General features: G+C 42.7%; 1 protein-coding gene across 1 annotated transcript in view; it reads left to right on the top strand.

Annotated features, from left to right (window-relative positions):
- LOC124001496 (cysteine-rich motor neuron 1 protein-like) overlaps positions 1-23,908 on the top strand; it is a 132,965-nt gene that overhangs the window by 8,017 nt on the left and 101,040 nt on the right. The window contains exon 2 of the mRNA XM_046308313.1: positions 12,444-12,617. Within this exon, the coding sequence (XP_046164269.1) occupies positions 12,444-12,617 (174 nt within the window). The remainder of the gene's footprint in view (positions 1-12,443; positions 12,618-23,908) is intronic.

The following is a 23,908-nucleotide window of genomic DNA, read 5'->3' as shown; positions in this document are numbered from 1 at the left end:
ATCTACTGGCTAAAAAGTATGCAATAGTACCGGAGAATCCTCTTTAATCGCAATCTGGGTCAGGTGGTATAATTTTAAAGCTTTTACTGCCAACGTGAGTTTTAAAGTTTAAAGTTTTAAAACATGATCTTGCGGTAAGTCACTTCAGAGAAACAGATCATCATCATTTTGGTAGGCAAAGTATGGATTCATGAGGGCATTGAGGTGTGTGTTCCGCTGCAAATTTTCTTCACAATATGACAAACAGGCTATTTTTGTTCAGAACAACCCAGGGTAGGAAGTTATGTCATTCTTTTAACTGTACATCAAACTTAGTGATCATAAACGTTGACACTATAAATGACATGAGTTTTATAATATGGAAATGTGAAGTGCACATACAAATCCCATACAAAGCTGTAAAGCGGAAACCATGAGGTCTAACGTCACGTATAGCATGTAACTGTACAGCCACTACATTCCAATTTAGGTGCTTATCAGTCACCAAATCTGCCATTTTCAACTCATATACAGGTTGTTAGTGTAAAGGGCTACTCAGGCTTTATTTAACCAAATGAATCAAATGAGATTCATAGCCTACTGCTCAAAGATATGAAAGCTTTTCCAATATATGACAATATCTGTGTGGAGAAAGACAACCCCTGACATTATTTACCCTATATACAGCCTTACTGTAGACACAAACAGAGCCTTAGAGGACGCCACAGAGAGAGACACAAGGAGTCAGGTTTCAACAGGGGTGTCCATTAATGGAAACATGTTGATGAGAGTCTGATATGTTTGGCCAGTAAGTAGTCTCTCAGGTGGGTAATGTCTAATGCAAGGCCTGTGGAACAAAAAAAAAGCAAAGGTCTCCTGAAGGGTTGAACCAGATCAAAGCATGGAACGCCAGTTACACCACCACTACAGAGCATGACCTTCGCCCCACCCGCACACTCCCCACGTCCAACCTTCGATGTTCCCCGTTCCCCACAGGGCCTTTCCCCAACATATTAGAGCTATAGTCACCCCCACCTCCAAACCCCAATGTTCCCTTAGCTGTCCCCAGAGACCTTAATATTCACCTGGCTCATCAGAGCCCTAGTAATCACCATGCGCTGACATGCCTGCTGCTGTTCATAGTGTCACAGAGGCAGAGCACACAATGGGTCATGCCTCATGACAGCTAATGTCGGCTGTAATGACTCATGATGAATGATGATGAGTGTCACAACGACACAGGCAGAGTGCGGGCCTTTGTTGGTGTAGCAAAAGGGCCTCTGCTCCACCATACCTCAGAGGCACTTCAGTCAGATACTGTTACTGTCAGAGAGCTTCTCCCTTTACACAAAGGGTCAGATGAAATGAATGCCTTTTAGCCCCTAAACTTATATCCAGGCAGTCCTGGGCAGGTGTTCAAACGAATCCGATCACATTTCAAAACCAACAGGTCATATCAGCCAGAGCCAGGAATTCTCACTGATCACTCTCACTTCGGACAATCACACTGGGTATAAGTGGCTTACCCCAAGCTCACCTCCATCAGATCCTCAGAACGGTGCCTGGCTAATGGGATAACGTGGAACAAAGAGCGCCAGGAGACTGAAGGCTCTGGGGCTTCAGGGTCGTCCTAGTGGGGATGATGGCCCTGCTGTGGATGCTATGTATTTTTCTGTTCCAGTTCCCCAGTTAGTGCTGTTGGATGGTCTGGGTTTCAGGGGACATTAGCTGCACTCAGGAGCTCTCTGACACAGAAGTTACATTACTGCTCAGGCAGGCAGGCAGCTCCAAGTTTCAGGCCAAATACCGCCTCAAGGCTCTCATCCTTTACAACACACTGACTGTCTGACATCCAATCTGTCATTTCTATTTCTACATCATTTTGCTGTTGTATAGTTTGACAGCCATGTGAGAGATAAACAACCGCAGTGATAATTATTATCTGATTTTGAACAGTATCACACTACCAGACACAAGTGTTTGTAGTCAGTAGTTTACAAGGTTTTTGAAGTATGTAGATGGAATAATAATCGCTCATGCATATGTATGTACGTATGTATGTCTCAATGAATTACTTTATACATCATTCACAGAATGATTAGAGGGAGGAAGGAGAGCTTCCTATTCACTTGGGCCGATTAAAGAGGAAATTGAGGTAAACAATAGGTTCTACCTTATCCATGATGTTAACCATATTGGAAGTAATTGATTACGTGCACTAGTTGTTTAGAGTCTGAATGGTCTGTCTCATAGGAATAGCTCCCAGGCTCCCAGGTCTACCATTATGCAAATATAAGGCTACAAATTGTGTAATGCTAACATAATATAGTATTTAGAAAACACTTTTATACAAATAAATATAATGAGTGCATAACATTTTAGTGTATGTGTCCCCAGGGGGAATCGAACCCATGACCCTGGCGTTTCTAGCACGACCTACCCCTACCCTCAGTGGGCTTACACAATAGGGTCTTCTTGGGGTGTCTGTCACTGAACACGAAGCCATCATCTGGCCCCAAATGGCAAAGCTATAGCTGTGAATGACTTTGAAGTGACACTGTTCTTAAAAAGTACGCCATGAATCCCAAGCATGGAGTTCCTCGCACACCATGGTGTCACAGTACACCATTGTCACATTGTTTGAGTGGCTCTCAAGGAGTAATAGTCCAAATTAACCAGAAGACAATGAGTGCAATTATAGGAATGGTTAAGTAATGATCATAACCGAATGAGGCTGTATGGCAAAATTACTGGTTGATCTTGGTTATGAACTCATCTAAAGATTATTAATCAAAATTGGACTGCGGTCAACACAAGATTCATTGCATCAGTGCTTTTCAAATCTAAATTAAAGTCCCTCCATTGATGCCCAACAGCGGTGTTGATCAAATGTTGATGTGAAATTAAATGTCACTGAGATAAGACCAGAGCCGTGTTACAATGCTAGAAAAACACATTTCAATGTGTGCCGTGCAATATGGCTGGCTCTGGCTGGCTCCCTTGTTTCTCAAATGGTAATGTGGCCAAATGAAATTGGTTTCTTTCTACATAGAAATGTCTTCTGTCTTCTGTCAAGAAGAAGGTTAAAAACTTGAGAGGAACTAGGACACATCCTCTTCCTCTTTTCGCTTGGCTCACAGAAGCAGATCTGAATGTTAGTGAAGCTGCCTGCTTGTCAGACGTATGCCAAATAATTTAATGCGTTAAAAACAACATTACATCATTCTGAGTGACAAAAAAAACAGGAAGTCCATACAACAGAGATCCTAACAAGAGGATAGAATGTTCTATATTTTTGGTGTGTTCTGTTGCTGTTCAGCATTCCCCTCTAGCCTATCTACACAAGCTACATGCATGCTATACACTAGCATGAGGGCTGGGGAGGAATAATGAAAAATAATATATTTCCTTAGCTCACACCCTCGTCTAAGGCGACGTGCATAGTTTACATTTTTACTTAGTGATGTTAGCCATTTCTGCAGCTGGATATTTACAGAATGAGATGAGCTGCAGTTCCACGGAGGTCCATTCTCAAGGGCTTCCTGTTGGACAGGCATCCACTTGGGACTTCCTGACAGTGTTTAAAGGTGCACTTCACATAAATGGTATACCATAGTGCTACCAATGCCTATTAAAAAAGGGAAGACAATAACCACCATTACTGAAACTGACATTTCAGTATTTTCAGTGATAAAGATTTCCATCAGGGTTATTTGTCAAACATTATTAGCACATGATAAACACTACCGTACCCAGAGTGCACCTGGAGCATGTACTGTAACAATGACTCTCCTCATTAGTGTTGTGCTCAGAACATAGGTGTCACTTCACATTTGCAGGCATCTATTGATAGTGGAACTAAACGACTTTTCTCTGTTCTATATGTCTCAAATGTTCTCTCTTTCAACCACTGGCAATGACATCCATCCATCTAAAAATCCATCTAAAACTCAGACACAATCTGTCATTTTAATAGCCTGACCCTGCTACTTTGTTTGGTAAGATGAGGGATGGGGCTGTGGAAATTAAACCACTCTCAAATTCTCCACCATCTCAGATTGATAATCCTGCAGCAACAGGAAATGTGAATTATTATGTGGATTAGAATTAATGGACATTTTTGTAAGGGAATATTAAGTCTGACAATTTAAAGTGGAAATTACAAACTTCAGAAGTCTTTTTAAACATCAAATACACTACAAGCATTTACTTTCTTGCATTGCAGAAAAGGTCTCCTGCAACATGGTGATCAAATTAAGATTCTATATCTGTAGGCACAGAGGGGACGTGAACCACCCAACCTAAATCAATCCCAGATGCCTCATTTTCTCTTACACCCTCCAGTCATTCACTTGACTGATTTATGAGTAGATTTCAATGCAATAAAATATTGTTTCTACATTCCAATCACTATAATGTGATTTTGGGAATAACACTGTGCGATAACACTTAGAGAGAAATGAAGACACTTAATTGAGTGACGCCACAGGCCATGACATGCTCACCAGCTCAAATAAGATCCCGACACTCAATGGTGAGACAACCCTTTAACACCTTTGCCCAAAGATGGATGTGACAGCCGCCAAGGCGGATTTTGTGCCCCAGTGTCTCTCTGATGCTCCCACAAATAGGGCCAGTGAAGGCTGGATTCAATTTGTTGAGAACACAGATTATTGTCTGTAGTGAGTGAAGACAAGTGGAAATTTGTACCTTTTCCACCACTGCCTCCTCCTTATCACGTTCCTCCTCTTTGTCCCTGAAGTCCCTCGAACAGACGTGGGTTCAAATACTATTAAAAATAATTTCAAATACTTTATCTGGGCTTTATTGAGATTGCCTGGCATAAATGGAACCAATAGAATAGTCACAAAATGGCAACCACCTGGCACTCCAGGCAGACTAGAGAAAATGCTAAAAGTATTGGAACAATTTCAAATAGTATTTGAACCCAGGTCTGCCATCAACTGGCAGTCTGTCCTCAAGGGACAGACTGCCATATAACTTCCAAGCCTGGATAGTGGATATCGTTTAGGGCCAGAAGTAGAGATGAAAGGGTTAGGGTTGTCTGGCAGGACTAAAGAAGATATAAAAGTTAGGTTAGAAACCCAAGCGAGCGAATCACACACAAAGCCTCAGGACAGGAAGAGCACAGCAGCTTCTGTAGCTAAATCCATGAAAATTACATATTATTTTCCTAAAGGCAAAAAAACATTTTTATTTTTGCTTTAATGTTGCATCATTTTGTCTCACGAAGACAGTTATTTAATTCCCCTCTCCTACTCAACATACTGTACATTTAAAAGTGTTACCCAGTGTAGTCAAAAATGTGATTTTCCTGTTTTTATATATATATTTCCACACAATGAGGTTGGAATAATACTGGGAAATTGTAAAAATTATGGTAATGCCCTTTTAGTGGACGAGCTGTTTGAAAAGACCGCCTGCAATTTTAGCCTGTTAAGGTGGGATGGAGTTTTGGCCTACCTGGAGAAATCACCAGGTGGTAATTTAGTTGATAGACCAAGTAGAAACAGAGTTCTTAACCTCTTTGCCAATAAGAGCTAGTTTTCCCCTCAGACCACTCTCAGACAGTCATAACAAAACTTTTGCTTGAGAAATTGCTCATTGCTAAGAAGCTATTTGTGTTTCTTTTTTACAATTTTAATTGAAAACTATTACAGTAAGGTACTTACTTTTTACCCAGAAATGATTTGAAATTGAGATAAAAATGGCTGCATTGGGCCTTTAAGTGTTTGAATTATCTTTCCTCTTGAGTAATTAAAACACTGAACCAAAAGATAAACGCAACATGTAGTGTTGTTTCATGAGCTGAAATAAAACATCCCAGAAATTGGCCATATGCACAACAAGCTTATTTCTATAAAAACGTTTTGAGCAAATGTGTTTACATCCCTGTTAGTGAGCATTTCTCCATTGCCAAAATAATCTATCCAATAATCTATCCAATATGTAACTTTTTGGGCGACCCGACCAAATTCACCTAGAAATGTGAGTTATAGATCTATCATTCTACTTGAAAGCAAGTCTAAGAAGTGTGATTCCCGTTCTTCAGTTTTGTTTCTACATGTTTTACTTTCGGTTTTGTACACCAGCTTCAAGCCGAAACAACAATATTTTTGGTTATGGAAAATATATTTCACAGTGGTTTAGATAGTACAATGATTCTCTACATTATACTCGCTTATTTTGTCACATAATCTAAAATTAGGCGAACTATTTGAGTTTTAGCAACCAGAATATGACAGAGGGATTTCTGCATAGTGCATCTTTAAACAGCATGATCATTACACATGTGCACGTTGTGCTGGGGACAATTAAGTGTGCAGTTTTGTCACACAACACAATGCAACAGTTTTGAAGGAGCGTGGATTTGGTATGTTGACTGCAGTAATGTCCACCAGAGCTGTTACACAAGCGGCCATAAACTGCCTTTCTACCATAATCCACTTCCAACATCCGGCTTCTTCACCTGTCGGGATCGTCTGACACCAGCCACCCGGACAGCTGTGGGTTTGCACAACAGATGGAACCGTCTCAGGGAAGCTCATCTGCATGCTCGTCATCCTCACCAGAGTCTTGACCTGACTGCAGTTTGGTGTCGTAATCGACTTCTGTGGGCAAATGCTCAGCTTCGATGGCCACTGGCTCGCTGGAGAAGTGTATTCTTCACGGATGAATCTCTGTTTCAACTGTAGTTGGCCTTTGGCAGACAGCGTGAATGGTGTCCTGTGGGCATGCGGTTTGCTGACGTCAATGTTGTGCACAGAGTGCCCAATGGTGGTGGTGGGGTTATGGTAAGGGCAGGCATAACCTACGGACAACAAACACAATTGCATTTTATCAATGGCAATTTTAATGCACAGAGATACTGTGACGAGATCCTGAGGCCCCTTGTCGTGGCATTCAACCGTCGCCGTTTCAGCATGATAATGCACGGCCCTAAAAATGTCCCAGTTCGTACATGGCCTATATATTTACCAGACATGTCACCCATTGAGCATGTTTGGGATGCACTGGATCGACGTGTCGGCAGTGTGTTCCAGTTCCCGCCAATATCCAGCAACTTCACAAAGCCATTGAAGAGGAGTGGGACAACATTCCACAGTCCACAATCAACATCCTTATTAACTCTACGTGAAGGAAATGTGTCGCGCTGCATGAGGCAAGTGGTAGTCACACCAGATACTGACTGGTTTTCAGATGATTTTTTAAAGGTATCTGTGACCAACATATGTATATCTGTATTCCCAGTCATGTGAAATCCATAGATTAGGGCCTAATGAATGTATTTCAATTGACTGACTTCCTTATGTGAACTGTCACTCAGTACAATCTTTGAAATTGTTGCATGTTGAGTTTATATTTTTGTTCAGTGTAGGTACCTTCAGTGCCAGCTAATGCTGCCTCCTCCTATATGCAGGCAGGGCCCCCTGCTAAAATAACTATCAGGTGCCACCACAGGGAACCAGAGCTATCCTCATACAAAATCACAGGGTCTTCAGATGCTAGGGGGCTGTAACTTCAACAGTTTCCTTTTAGCATTGCTTTGGTGTTGGGTTTGGTGTTTCAGCCAACTTTTACAACTCTCATGAGGCCAAATTCAAATTTGAGGTACAGAATGTGTGCAATGCTTCATAACTCAAATTTTCACATAAATCATGTCAATAGGTTTCCAAGAACGCTTGAGCTAGGCAATGCCCCTTATGAATTATTACAGAATTTTTGGAAGAGAAGTTATGATTCTACATCTTCCATTTAAAAAATAATTCAGTGGTGTATATGACGATAACAGACAAATGGCAAAAGCACCAAATCTTTTCTTTGATTCTCTCCTGTGCGTTCATGGCCAAATCTTTTATCTACACATGCAGTGTTGTGATGAATGAATGAATGTATTTCCTGCTGTATGTTTAGTGCTAGATGTTTAGATAGTGATGAGTCACATGTACATTGTGTTCTCAGACCTCGAACCATATGCATTTCACAGACAACACAGAGCTCTTTTCAATAACTGTAGTCAGTGACCTTGAAGTTCTCATGCTGTACAAGGACTTGATAAGTGGGCATCCGACACATCACATTGTCAAGCAAGGCACAGCAAAGCCGACACATATTTTTTGACAATAATATACACATATTTTACTGTATCTGTCTGTCTACAGTCGTGGCCAAAAGTTTTGAGAATGACAAATATTAATTTAGAAAAAGTTTGTTGCTTCAGTGTCTTTAGATATTTTTGTCAGATGTTACTATGGAATACTGAAGTATAATTACAAGCATTGTATTAGTTTTTTATTGACAATTACATGATGTTGATGCAAAGAGTCAATATTTGCAGCGTTGACCCTTCTTATTCAAGACCTCTGCAATCCACCCTGGTATGCTGTCAATTAACTTCTGGGCCACATCCTGATTGACGGCAGCCCATTCTTGCATAATCAATGCTTGGAGTTTGTCAGAATTTGTGGGTTTTTGTTTGTCCACCCGCCTCTTAAGGATTGACTACAAGTTCTCAATGGGATTAAGGTCTGGGGAGTTTTCTGGCCATGGACCCAAAATATCGATGTTTTGTTCCTCGAGCCACTTAGTTATCACTTTTGCCTTATGGCAAGGTGCTCCATCATGCTGGAAAAGGCATTGTTCGTCACCAAACTGTTCCTGGATGGTTGGGAGAAGTTGCTCTCGGAGGATGTAATGGTACCATTCTTTATTCATGGCTGTGTTCTTAGGCAAAATTGTGAGTGAGCCCACTCCCTTGGCTGAGAAGCAACCTCACAAAATGAATGGTCTCAGGATGCTTTACTGTTGGCATGACACAGGACTGATGGTAGTGCTCAAATTGACTTATCCAGGCAAGCTTTTTTCTGGATGCCCCAAACAATCGGAAAGGGGATTCATCAGAGAAAATGACTTTACCCCAGTCCTCAGCAGTCCAAACCCTGTACCTTTTACAGAATATCAGTCTGTCCCTGATGTTTTTCCTGTAGTGAAGTGGCATATTTGCTGGCATTCTTGACACCAGGCCATCCTCCAAAAGTCTTCGTCTCACTGTGCGTGCAGATGCACTCACACCTGCCTGCTGCCATTCCTGAGCAAGCTCTGTACTGGTGGTGCCCCGATCCCACAGCTGAATCAACTTTAGGAGACAATTCTAACTCTTGCTGGACTTTCTTGGGTGCCTTGAAGCCTTCTTCACAACAATTGAACCGCTCTCCTTGAAGTTCTTGATGATCCGATAAATGGTTGATTTAGGTGCAAACTTACTGGCAGCAATATCCTTGCCTGTGAAGCCCTTTTTGTGCAAAGCAATGATGACGGCACGTGTTTCCTTGCAGGTAACCATGTTTGACAGAGGAAGAACAATGATTCCAACAACCACCCTCCCTTTGAAGCTTCCAGTTTGTTATTCGAACTCAATCAGCATGACAGAGTGATCTCTATCCTTGTCCTCATCAACTCTCTCACCTGTGTTAACGACAGAATCACTGACATGATGTCAGCTGGTCCTTTTGTGGCAGGGCTGAAATGCAGTGGAAATGTTTTTGGCGATTCAGTTCATTTGCATGGCAAAGAGGGACTTGCAAATGATTGCAATTCATCTGATCACTCTTCATAACATTCTGGAGTATATACAAATTGCCATCATACAAACTGAGTGAAAATTAATATTAAATATTAAATTAAACTTTGTGAAAATTAATATTTGTGTCACTCTCAAAACCTTTGGCCACGACTGTATACACACACACTCAAAAATTTCTACACACACTCTCAATGTCACTTTTATGCCCAAAGATGGAAGTGCAAAACATACTGTATGCCAACACATGCTCGAGTGTGAGAGCAAACACACACACACACACACACACACACACACACACACACACACACACACACACACACACACACACACACACACACACACACACACACACACACACACACACACACACACACACACACACACACACACACACACACACACACACACAAAAGCAGTGCCCTTTCTCATGTACTGCATGTTTGCACTGCAAATATAACTTCATAATGTGGTGAGCTAGCTAGCCTCAAACAGTACACCTGAATTGCACCCTATTACCTGCAGTACTAGCTAGTCAAGAGGTTGGACACACCTACTGTACTCATTCAAGGGTTTTTATTTATTTTTACTATTTTCTACATTGTAGAATAATAGTGAAGATGTCAAACTATGAAATACCACATCATGTTATAACCAAAAAAGTGTTAAACAAATCTAAATATATTTTAGATTTTAGATTCTTCAAAGTAGCCACCTGTAACGGTATCCCTCGTCATCTGAGGAAGAGTAGTCAAGATCGGACCAAAATGCAGCGTAGTACGTGTCCATGTTAATATTTATTTAAACTGAACACAAAACAAAATAACAAGAGAACGAAAACGAAACTGTTCTGTCTGGTGCAGACACAGAGACAGAAAACAACTACCCACAAACCAGAGTGGGAAAACAGGCTGCCTAAGTATGGTTCTCAATCAGAGACAACGATTGACAGCTGCCTCTGATTGGGAACCATACCAGGCCAAACGCATAGAACAAAAACATAGAAAAAAGAACATAGAACACCCACCCTATTCACACCCTGGCCTAACCAAAATAGAGAATAAAAAGCTTCTCCATTGCCAGGGCGTGACACCATCCTTTGCCTGTAGGTGTGTTGGGTCACTGTCCTGTTGAAAAACAAATGATAGTCCCACAAAGCACATTCCAGATGGGATGGCATATCGCTGCAGTATGCTGTGAAACGCCATGCTGGTTAAGTGTGCCTTGAATTCTAAATAAATCACTGACAGTGTCAACAGCAAAGCACCCCAACACCATCACACCTCCTCCTCCATGCTTCACGGTGGGAACCACACATGCGGAGATCATGTCGTTCACCTACTCGGCATCTCACAAAGACACAGGGGTTGGAACCCAAAATCTCAAATTTGGACCCATCAGGCCCAAGCAAGTCTCTTCTTATTATTGGTGTTCTTTAGTAGTGGTTTCTTTGTAGCAATTCAACCATGAAGGCCTGATTCACGCAGTCTCATCTGAACAGTTGATGTTGAGATGTGTCTTGTTCCTTGAACTCTATGAAGTATTTATTTGGGCTGCAATTTCTGAGGCTTGTAACTCAAATGAAGTTATCCTCTGCAGCAGAGGTAACTCTGGGTCTTTCTTTCCTGTGGTGGTCCTCATGAGAGCCAGTTTCATCATAGCGCTTGATCGTTTTTGCGACTGCACTTGAAGAAACTTTCAAAGTTCTTGAAAATGTTCTGCATTGAGTGACAATCATGTCTTAAAGTAATGATGGACTGTCGTTTCTCTTTGCTTTTTTGAGCTGTTCTTGCAATAATATGGACTTGGTCTTTTACCAAATAGGGCTATCTTCTGTATACCATGCCTACCTTGTCACAACACAACTGATTGGCTCAAACACATTAAGAAGGAAAGAAATTCCACAATGAACTTTTAACAATTGCGTTCAAGGTGACTACCTCGTGAAGCTGGTTGAGAGAATGCCAAGAGTGTGCAAAGCTGTCATCAAGGCAAAGGGTGGCTATTTTGAAGAATCTCAAATAGAATATATATTTTGATTTGTTTAACACTTTTTTGGTTACTACAAGATTCCATATGTGTTATTTCATAGTTTTGATGTCTTCACTATTATTTTACAATGTAGAAAAAAGTAAAAATAAAGAAAAGCCCTGGAATGAGTAGGTGTGTCCAAACTTTTGACTGGAACTGTATATAGTGCACTACTTTTGACCAGGGCCGTTATGACTCTGGTCAAATGTAGTGCACTGTATACAGATGTAGGATATTCATTTGAGCCAGTTTGATACAGCAGGAAAATAATCCTGCAGAAACAGGGAATGTGAATTACCGTGGATTCTAATTAAGGGGGCTGAAAAATTGTTCATAAGGGAAAATAATGTCTGAAATTTCAAAGTGGAAATCACAAACTTCAGAAGCCTTTTTAAACCTCAAAAACACTACACGTCTTACATTTTTTCAATTGCAGGAAAGTTCTCCTGCCACATGGTGATCAAATTAAGATCCTACATCTGTAAGGGTAGGGTGCCATTTGCGATGTTCCCAATGTCATACACCATAATGATCAATATTTCAGCCGAGGAGTTGACAAAATACAGTAAATTACCTTTATAGTTTCTTATTTGCAATACATTCTTGGGGTATAGTGTGAGTACTGGTAACAATGTTCAGTTAATGATTGTTATGAAAACAAATCTTGAATTGGAAAACATTTATGAAATGTTATATTGTTTACTCGATCATGGATTACGTACAGTATGAGGTATGCTGGCAAACATAGATAACAAAACAAAAAAGTTGATGTCCTTGATTTGATGTAATCTTACGTTGACATTGCCCTCAATATACCTTTCATCCTGATCAGATGAAAACTGGGACGACGACCAGTTGTTGGGATTTGAGCCGTGCAACGAGAACCTGATCACGGGCTGCAACATCATTGACGGGAAGTGTGAGTGTGACAGCATACGGACCTGCAACAACCCCTTTGAGTTCCCCAGCCAGGACGCATGCCAGACCGCTCTGAGGAAGATTGAAGGTATTATGCATATCAATGAATGTTTACAATTAAATATTAATGGTGGTCTTCTTGGTCCTGTATGGCTCAGTTGGTGGAGCATGGTGCTGGCAACGCCAGAGTCATGGATTCAATTCTTGCTGGGGCCACCCATGTGGAACTATATGCAATCACTAAATGGCCTATATGCTGTGTTAAAATGTGCCTAGAAATGAATGAAAACACTTGGTATGGTGACGTGTCAGTGAGCCATCATCAATGCTGTTTTGCTGATGATACCTCTTCAAATGAATGGTGGAACATTATTCCCAGCGGGGAACACATCTCGACACAACACTTCATTCTCTCTCGCTTGCATGACGCTGTTCAAAAGACTGGGGAGAGTAGGGCATGCATGGTCATGTCTTAGGTATCAAGCCACATGTACACAAGGTGTTTTTCATGCGGTCTTATTTATGCATGTTGTCTACTGTTAGCTACCACCTGGATGGACACTTTGTTAGATGCTATGGCTTTGAATAGATCCAAGTGAATGGGTACTTAGAATTGTGATCGGACTCGTACTGTACAGTTTTCATACACTCTTAGAAAAAAAAGGGTTCCAAAAGGGTTCTTCGGTTGTCCCCATAGGACAACACTTTTTGGTTCCAGGTAGAACCCTTTTTGGTTCCAGGTAGCACCCTTCTTCAAAGGGTTCTCCTGTGGGGCCATCTGAAGAACCCTTTTAGCATCTTTTGTGTAGTGGTTTTCTGGATATTATGTATAGATCCCGCATGTCTCTGCCAGGCTTATAGGATTTATTATTAGCAGAAATTAACTCAGCTAATTGTTGTGTGCTTCGTTGTTATTCATAAATACTCAGACATAAATCAAGCTAAATGATCAATTCCCAGCTTCGTTTTTGAGGGTGGTAAAAGCAGCCTCCAAACTGATTGAATTTCTGTCACTGAGTCATTATGCAGTGAGCAAATGCCACTCGTTCTTTGTCATGTTCCCATGCTTTGTTTTCAGATTCATCCGTTTCTGTTGTTCCCCCAGCATATTTAAAATGATTTTACAGAGTACTGCACTTTGAATAACAACACGGAAATCCCTGGCGCCACACAATTTTGTCATATATTTACCTGCTCTTTTGCTGCCTCTTTCTTTCCATCCTTTTCTTTTTTTGAGTGAGGTGTCCTGTTTGTTTAGTCGGATGTGTTTCTGTGACAGGTTCTCTTCTGTGATATTCAAAAAAACAAACAAATAAACACAGGATTCTAATAGGCCTATCAGAATGCAAATGTAGCGGAAATCGGACTGCAGTCCCCCATGGATACCCAGGCTGTATCTTTGTGTCTGCCGGTGTGTTTACAGTTCTCTGGCAGCAGATGGCCAATTAAAGCACCAAAATATAGGCTTGTTATGGCAACCAACAGTCCTAGCAACGGGGACGATGGCCCTTGTTGTTTTGTTGTGGCAGGTGTACCTTCAGTCTACGGCTGCTGTGCCGTGGTGGCTCTCCCTTTGAAAAGTACAGGATCCCTCTCCACGTGAAGATCTATGGAGTATAACTTTTGTACATGGAGGAGCTGTTGTTGTGCTGTGTTCTGTTTTAAGGCCGGCCTGTCATATAACCTGTCACTGTTTAGCTGTGGTGTTATCTGTCACTGACTTTACTGTGTAACTAACTGTGGCTTTGTGTAGTTGTTGTGTCCTGTCTGGCTGGTTCAGTTATTTGTTATGGCTGGTGGAAGGTGTTTTTAACATTGGCGGTCTGGGTCCTGCCTATGTGTGTGTCTTGCTCTCTGTCTTGGCCCAGGAGATCCTTGGTGTGTGTGTAGACTGGGCTTTTTGCTGCCGTAACCACAGACTGAGAGATTACCATGAGTAAAGACTGGGATTATCATACTCGACAACATCACAGGTATTACTGATATTTCTCAGCATACCAATGAGCCTGGTTTTATTTTTTGTGCAATGAAGGCAGACATCGTTTTTGACCCAAGTGGCACCCTATTCCCTTTATAGAGCACTACTTTTGACCAGTGCCAATTGGGCTCTGGTAAAAAAAAAAGTTGTGTACTATATAGGGAAGGCAGTGTCATTTGGGTGAGAAAGATGAGGCTCCTATTTCATCATGCCATATCCTCTTTTTCTGAAAATCATACACCACATGACCAAATGTACAGTGGGGCAAAAAAGTATTTAGTCAGCCACCAATTGTGCAAGTTCTTCCACTTAAAAAGATGAGAGAGGCCTGTAATTTTCATCATAGGTACACTTCAACTATGACAGACAAGATGAGGAAAAGAAATCCAGAAAATCACATTGTAGGATTTGTAATGAATTTATTTGCAAATTATGGTGGAAAATAAGTATTTGGTCAATAACAAAAGTTTATCTCAATACTTTGTTATATACCCTTTGTTGGCAATGACAGAGGTCAAACGTTTTCACAAGGTTTTCACACACTGTTGCTGGTATTTTGGCCCATTCCTCCATGCAGATCTCCTATAGAGCAGTGATGTTTTGGGGCTGTTGCTGGGCAACACAGACTTTCAACTCCCTCCAAAGATTTTCTATGCGGTTGAGATCTGGAGATTGGCTAGGCCACTCCAGGACCTTGAAATGCTTCTTACGAAGCCACTCCTTCATTGCCCGGGCGGTGTGTTTGGGATCATTGTCATGCTGAAAGACCCAGCCACATTTCATCTTCAATGCCCTTGCTGATGGAAGGAGGTTTTCACTCAAAATCTCACGATACATGGCCCCATTCATTCTTTCCTTTACACGGATCAGTCGTCCTGGTCCCTTTGCAGAAAAACAGCCCCAAAGCATGATGTTTCCACCCCCATGCTTCACAGTAGGTATGGTGTTCTTTGGATGCAACTCAGCATTCTTTGTCCTCCAAATACAACGAGTTGAGTTTTTACCAAAAAGTTATATTTTGTTTTCATCTGACCATATGACATTCTCCCAATCTTCTTCTGGATCATCCAAATGCTCTCTAGCAAACTTCAGACGGGCCTGGACATGTACTGGCTTAAGCAGGGGGACACGTCACTGCAGGATTTGAGTCCCTGGCGGCGTAGTGTGTTACTGATGGTAGGCTTTGTTACTTTGGTCCCAGCTCTCTGCAGGTCATTCACTAGGTCCCCCCGTGTGGTTCTGGGATTTTTGCTCACCGTTCTTGTGATCATTTTGACACCACGGGGTGAGATCTTGCATGGAGCCCCAGATCGAGGGATATTATCAGTGGTCTTGTATGTCTTCAATTTCCAATAATTACTCCCACAGTTGATTTCTTCAAACCAAGCTGCTTACCTATTGGAGATTCAGTCTTCCCAGCCTGGTGCAGGTCTACAATTTTGTTTCTGGTGTCCTTTGACAGCTCTTTGGTCTTAGCCATAGTGGAGTTTGGAGAGTGACTGTTTGAGGTTGTGGACAGGTGTCTTTTATACCGATAACAAGTTCAAACAGGTGCCATTAATACAGGTACCGAGTGGAGGACAGAGGAGCCTCTTAAAGAAGAAGTCTGTGAGAGACAGAAATCTTGTTTGTTTGTAGGTGACCAAATACTTATTTACCACCATAATTTACAAATAAATTCCTTAAAAGTCCTACAATGTGATTTTCTGGATATTTTTTTCTCATTTTGTCTGTCATATTTGTAGTGTACCTATGATGAAAATAAGTGGGAGAACTTGCACAATTGGTGGCTGACTAAATACTTTTTTGCCCCACTGTATGTGGACAGCTGCTGGTCAAACATCTTATTCCAAAATCAAGGGCATTAATATGGAGTTGGTCCCCCCTTTGCTGCTATAACAGCCTCCACTCTTCTGGGAAGGCTTTCCACGAGATGGAACATTGCTGCGGGGACTTGCTTCCATTTAGCCACAAGAGCATTAGTGAGGTTGGGCACTGATGTTGTGTGATTAAGCCTGGCTCGCAGTTGGCGTTCCAATTCATTACAAAGGTGGTCAATGGGGTTGAGGTCAGGGCTCTGTACAGGCAAGTCATGTTCTTCTACACAGATCTCAACAAAACATTTCTCTATGGATCTCCCTTTGTGTACGGAGGCATTTTCATGCTGAAACAGGAAAGGGCTTTCCCCAAACTGTTGCCACAAAGTTGGAAGCACAGAATCATCTAGAATGTCTTTGTAGGCAGTAGCATTAAGATTTCCCTTTACTGGAACTAAGGGGCCTAGCCCGAACCATGGAAAACAGCCCCAGACCATTATTCCTCCTCCACCAAACTTTACAGTTGGCATTATGCATTGGGACAGGTAGTGTTCTCCTGGCATCCACCAAACTCTGATTCGTCCATCGGACTGACAGATGGTAAATCGTGATTCATCACTCCAGGAAATATGTTTTACTCCGCTCAGGCCGATGCTTGGCATTGCTCATGGTTATCTTAGGCTTGTCAGCCATGGAAACCCATTTCATGAAGCTCCTGACGAGCCGTTCTTGTGCTGACATTGCTTCCAGAGGCAGTTTGTAACTTGGTAGTGAGTGTTGCAACTGAAGACAAAAGATGTTTACGCGCTATGTGCTTCAGCTGTCCCGTTCTGTGAGGTTGTGTGGCCTACAACTTCGCGGCTGAGCCGTTGTGTCTTTTAGACGTTTCCACTACTTTCCACCGCACTTACAGTTGACCGGTGCAGCTCTAGCAGGGCCGAAATTTGACGAAGTGACTTGTTGGAAAGGCGGTATCCTATGACGGTGCCACGTTGAAAGTCACTGTGCTCTTCAGTAAGGCCATTCTACTGCTATTGTTTGTGTATGAAGATTGCATGGCTGTGTGCTCGATTTATGCTCGATTTATATACCTGTCTTCAATCAATTGTGGCTGAAATAGCCGAATCCACACATGTACTCAGACCCCTTGACTTTTTCCATATTTTGTTTCTAAAATTGATTAAATAGTGTTTTTCACTTTTCAATCTACAAACAATACCCCATAATGACAAAGCAAAAAACGCTTTTTTGACATTTTTGCAAATGTATATTAAAACCCACGGAAATATCACATTTACAGAAGTATTCGGCCCCTTTACTCAGTATTTTGTTGAAGCAGCGTTGGCAGCTATTACAGCCTCGAGTCTTCTTGGATGTGATGCTACAAGCTTGGCACACCTGTATTTGGGGATGTTCTCCTGTTCTTCTCTGCATATCCTCTCAAGCTCTGTCAGGTTGGCTGCACAGCTATTTTCAGGCCTCTCCATAGATGTTAGATCGGGTTCAAGTCCGGGCTGTGGCTGGGCCACTCAAGGACATTCAGAGACTTGTCCTGAAGCCACGCCTGCGTTGTCTTGGCTGTGTGCTTAGAATTGTTGTCCTGTTGGAAGGTGAACCTTTGCCCCAGTCTGAGGTGCTAAGTGCTCTGGAGCAGGTTTTCATCAAGGATCTCTCTGTACTTTGCTCTGTTCATCTTTCCCTCAACTGGTCTCCCAGTCCCTGCCGCTGAAAACATCCCCACAGCATGATGTTGCCACCACCATGCTTCACCGTAGGGACGGTGCCAGGTTTCTTCCAGACGTGATGCTTGGCATTCAGGCCAAAGAGTTCAATCTTGGTTTCATCAGACCAGAGAATCTTGTTTCTCATGGTCTAAGAATCCTTTAGGTGCCCGTTGGCAAACTCCAAGCAGGCTCTCGTGCCTTTTACTGAGGAATAGCTTCCGTCTGGCCACTCTACCATAAATGCCTGATAGGTGAAGTGCTGCAAAGATGGTTGCCCTTCTGGAAGGTTCTCCCATCTCCACAGAGTTACCATCGGGTTCTTGGTCACCTCCCTGACCAAGGCCGTTCTCCCCCGATTGCTCAGTTTGGCTGTGTGGCCAGCTCTAAGAAGAGTTTTGGTGGTTTCCAACTTCTTATATTTAAAAATGATGGAGGCCACTGTGTTCTTGGGAACCTTTAATGCTTCAGAAATGTTTTATTACCTTTCCCCAGATCTGTGCCTCGACACAATCCTGTCTCGGAGCTCTACGGACAATTTCTTCGACCTCATGCCTTGGTTTTTGCTCTGACATGCACTGTCAACTGTGGGACCTTATATAGACAGGTGTGTGCCTTTCCAAATCATGTCCAATCAATTTAGTTTACCACAGGTGAACTCCAATCAAGTTGTAGAAACATCTCAAGGATGATCAATGGAAACAGGATGGACCTGAGCTCATTTTTGAGTCTCATAGCAAAGGGTTTGAATACTTATGTAAATAAACTATTCAAAGTTTGCAAAAAATGCTAAAAAACTATTTTTGCTATGTCATTATGGTGTATTGTGTGTAGATTGAAAAATATATAGTCTAATTTAGGTTATGGTTGTAACAAAATGTGGAAAAGGAGAATGGGTCTGAATACTTTCCAAATGCACTGTATAGTGTACTATTACCATGATGCTTGAATATACAATGGCTGCGTTCTATGCGGAATACATTACAGTTACCTGCCTGATCTCAGAAGTCCTAGTTAGGTGTTTAACATATCAGCTAACCCTAAGATTTCGCAATCCGATGCAATGTAGTCTGCCTCGAATACGATCAAAGCCTTCCGGGTGCACACAATAGCAGCTAATGTCATGTTTTGTCATTTATTATCATGTCTTGTCCCTGTGCTTCCCCTTCTATTCGTTTCCCTCTGCTGGTCTTATTAGGTTCTTTCCCTCTTTCTATCCCTCTCTCTCCCCCTCCCTCTCTCACTCTCTCGCTCTCTCTTCTCTCTATCGTTCCGTTCCTGCTCCCAGCTGTTCCTATTCCCCTAATCAATCATTTAGTCTTCCCACACCTGTTCCCGATCCTTTTCCCTGATTAGAGTCCCTATTTCTCTCCTTGTTTTTCCGTTCCTGCCCCGTCGGATCCTCATCTATAATTCACCGTGCTGTGTCTATGTTTTGCCCTGTCGTGTCGTGTTTCCCTCAGATGCTGCGTGGTGAGCAGGTGTCTGAGTCTGCTAGGTTCAAGTGCCTTCCCGAGGCAACCTGCAGTTCTCGATCAAGTCTCCAGTCTGTTCTCGTCTTTACGAGTAGTATTATGCTTTTTGTTTTGTAAAGTTTATTACTGGATTAAAAACTCTGTTTTCGCCAAGTCGCTTTTGGGTCCTCATTCACCTGCATGACAGCTAAGTCCTTGTAAAAGATAACCAATCTGACTGATGTAAAAAAATATAAGTATCTCTGCACAAATGTATAATATGTCAGGAATGTAAAGTATGCAAGCTGTCCTGTGTTCGTTGAACAGATAAATAAAAAATAATCTGTGCTCTATATCTCCACTCCCGGTGGGTTGTGATAGGTCTGATGACCTCTGAAAGTGGGTTGTGATAGGTCTGATGTCCTCTGAAGGTGGGTTGTGATAGGTCTAATGACCTTTGATGGTGGGTTGTGATAGGTCTGATGACCTCTGAAGGTGTGGTGTGATAGGTCTGATGTCCTCTGAAGGTGTGTTGTGATAGGTCTGATGACCTCTGAAGGTGGAATGTGATAGATCTGATGACCTCTGAAGGTGTGTTGTGATAGGTCTGGTGACCTCTGAAGGTGTGGTGTGATAGGTCTGATGTCCTCTGAAGGTGTGTTGTGATAGGTCTGGTGACCTCTGAAGGTGTGTTGTGATAGGTCTGGTGGCCTCTGAAGGTGTGTTGTGATAGGTCTGGTGACCTCTGAAGGTGTGTTGTGATAGGTCTGGTGACCTCTGAAGGTGTGTTGTGATAGGTCTGATGACCTCTGAAGGTGTGTTGTGATAGGTCTGGTGACCTCTGAAGATGTGTTGTGATAGGTCTGATGACCTCTGAAGGTGGGTTGTGATTAACTGGATCTGTATGCCCGGTCGGTGTGCTCTGATAGTTTGGACCCATACGGACAGTGTTTTCTGATAGGTTGACCTGTATAGCTGGTGTGTTCTAATAGGTTGAATGAGCCCTCACGGTGTCTTCTGATAGGCTAAATGACCCCTAATAGTGCATTCCGATTGGCCGAATGACCGCTGATGACGAATTCTGCTCAAACAGCCTTTAATAAACACAGAGACAAAGGTCTCCTGAAAGGTCAACAGGAGATTGATAATGCTCTCGCTCTGTCCACGCCTGCACCTACTACAGAAAATCAATCTTCAATAAAAGTGGAAAGGCATGTTGACCTTTCAAGCCTTTAGAGATATTTTTAGCTTAAAAAACTGTATTTCTTGGTCACATCGTAACCTGTTAAGGAGGCTTGAGGTAGCCTCCCGAGTGGCGCAGCGGTCTAAGGCATTGCATCGCGGTGCTGAGGCACTAATACAGCCTGGGGTTTGATCCCACAGTGTGTCACAGTTGGCTGGGGGGGCTTTCCTTGGCTCATCGTGCTTTAGTGACTCCTTGTGTCGGGACGGGCAAGCTGACTCGGCCATCTGTTGAACAGTGTTTCCTCCAACACGTTGGTAGTGCTGGCTTAAAGTGACTTTTCTCACTCAGTGTTAAAGGAAATGATTGAATCCCAAGTGGCTTTTGTGTTGAGAGACACCAATCAAGGTCCTAAGTTGGAGTTGCTCAAAGCCAGGCACCAGTTGCTTGACAAGTTGACGTTTAACTGATCTTTAAAGACCATTGTGGGTTTATTGCTGCACAAATATCTGACCAAAATGTATGTAGTAACAGAACAAACTGACAGCTATCACATTCTTCGTCACAGGTATTTGCGTAATGAGACCACAGTATTTTTGGCATTTTGAAGACTGCTTACAGTACATGTAAGTTATATAACCATTAGACTTGGTTGTGTTGGGAACGTGAAAAAGGGGATGATCAAGAGGAGAATATTTCTCTCTAACGATCGTTCAGCGTGCCTATTCTTATCTGTAACTGGCAGACTGGCTACTTGCTACAGTATGTCTTTGACCAGCATCAGTGATCTCTGGCCTCTGAACGGGGCTGTTACGTGGCTGTGTCCTGATCAAGTTTAATGATGTACTCGCCTGAGGATCTGATGACAGAACTATCGTTACAGACTCTCAGCTTTCAGCAGAAGCACTCTGTTGGAACGTTCTGGGGAGAGGAGCAAGCAGAGCTGTGTGACCCAACCTACAGCCAGACAGCCAGGTAGGCAGGGAGGAGCTAGATGGGTAGATGGGTCCCACATCTGTTTGTGCGGTCTTGCCAACTCCTATGGCTGTGTTATTTCAGAAACCAGCACTAGAGAGGCACAGTAAGAAAAGTGTGAATTTGAACTTACGAATGGAAGAACGAGAGAGAGAGAAAGAGAAAGAGGGTGAAAGAGAGAGAAAGAGAGATAGAAAGAATGAAAAGTAGGGATTTCAGTTAAGCCATATTTATTTTGGGAACAGTTAAACAGGAAGTTTTGTTCTGAATTACTCTGCTCTGCTCGTGTGAGGCAGGCGAGGCGAGGCAAGGGGAGCTTTGGTTAGTTCCTCTGACCCAGCAAGGCCAAAGCACATTAAAGGAAATGCCTCACATTCCTTGAGACTGCAGAGGAGTTGTGTCTCTCTCTCTCTCTCTCTTTCTCTCTCCCTCTCTCTCTCTTTCTCTCTCTCTCTCTCTGTTGCTCTGTTCTGGCAGGGTTACAGTACTGCTGCCTGGATATTTAGACTGGGGAGACGGCCATGCTAATTGCAGCAGACCTTGTTGTGTACAGAGAGAGGGAGAGGGAGAGACAGAGAGAGAAAAATGTGTGTGTGTGTGGGGGGGGGGGCTGCCTCATGCCAAATGCAACATGTTTCTGTACAGGCAGGCAGAGCTTCCTGATTCAATGTGACTTCACTATTTAACATGGTGCTGTTTGGGAAAGGGGCTTTACTTTCAGAACAGAATATGTAACTCCGATTCAGAGGGAGCAGTCAAAGAATGTGCATACTAAATACCAGGCAAGGGCAAGGTTATGCTATGTTATCTAAACATCTGATTTATTTTGCATGCCTTACTTGTCAGTGTGTGTGTGTCTGTATGTGCACATTAACTGATTATGTGGAAGGACAAAGGGAGAGTAATTCATTTCTGTGAGCGTGGGGTGTGGGCCGTTTTAGAGGTCTGTAAACAGATCCATTTCATGCATTCCTCCCTGCAGTGAGTTTTCACCGACGGGACATCTGTCTATCCAGCGCTGCCTCTATTCAGCGCTGCCTCTATTCAGCGCTGCCTCTATTCAGCGCTGCCTCTATTCAGCGCTGCCTCTATCCAGCGCTGCCTCTATTCAGCGCTGCCTCTATCCAGCGCTTCCTGTATCCAGCGCTGCCTCTATTCAGCGCTGCCTCTATTCAGCGCTGCATCTATCCAGCGCTGCCTCTATTCAGCGCAGCTTCTATTCAGTGCTGCCTCTATTTAGTGCTGCCTCTATTTAGCGCTGCCTCTATTTAGCGCTGCCTCTATTCAGCGTTGCCTCTATCCAGTGTGGCCTTGTGACATGTTCTGTTCCACCACCTGACCTCAGGCAAGATTTAGAGCCACTGTGTCTGGGGCTTCCTAAACTCATTCACATCAATCTGTCGGGCCAGTGGACACTAAGTCTGGCCAGGGCTGTAACGATATAGCCACAGAGACATGCGTTAATAGGCTGTGGCTGTGTCACATTTATAGGGCAACGAGGCTAATATGGCCACCGCATACTGCGAGCACTAGACAGAGGGAGAGACACACTGTCGCCTTCTCTGTCAAGACTCTTCTTAGAATGTTTAGTTGGTTTTCATGTTGTTGAAATCAGAAATAGAAGAACAGTTATTCTGAATGATCGAAGAATCAAGTTTTTGATGTTTTCCACAGTTCCCCCCCCCAGATTATTCATGGCTGATAAATTTCTGAGAATATTCAGGACCGCTTGCTAACTCTACATCCAAGCATGCATTTACCTTTTCATCCAAGCTACTCAATACTGCCCCTGCAGCCATAAGAAGTTAAAGGTGCAGATATCGTTCCGCCATTTCCTGACTTGTTATAGTTTAATATTATATTTTTAGCTGTTTGAAGCAGGTGTACAAAGCCGAAAGTAAAACACACAAAAACTAAACTTAAGAACAGGAAGCATCTACCACTTCTTAGATTTACTTTCAATGAGAATGACAGATCTGTAACTCACATTTCTATGCGAATTTGGTCAAGTCACCCAAAAAGTCGAATATTGCAGCTTTAATTGTATACTATAATAGAAAAAATAGATACCGCTCACCACACTGTCACTCTCAACCAGAAACCACATGTCAACCAAACTAGCAATACCACGTGTGGGGACTCTCGTCCTATGTAGTCTCTACCACCTTGAAGTGACCCAGCTAGGAATCCAGTGTAAACCCAATGATCTACATACAGTATGACACACTGGGGACCAGAAAGGGCCATTGTG

Source organism: Oncorhynchus gorbuscha, linkage group LG17, assembly GCF_021184085.1.
Source record: "Oncorhynchus gorbuscha isolate QuinsamMale2020 ecotype Even-year linkage group LG17, OgorEven_v1.0, whole genome shotgun sequence".
NCBI lineage: Eukaryota > Metazoa > Chordata > Actinopteri > Salmoniformes > Salmonidae > Oncorhynchus > Oncorhynchus gorbuscha.
This window is presented reverse-complemented; position numbering and strand designations above follow the sequence as displayed.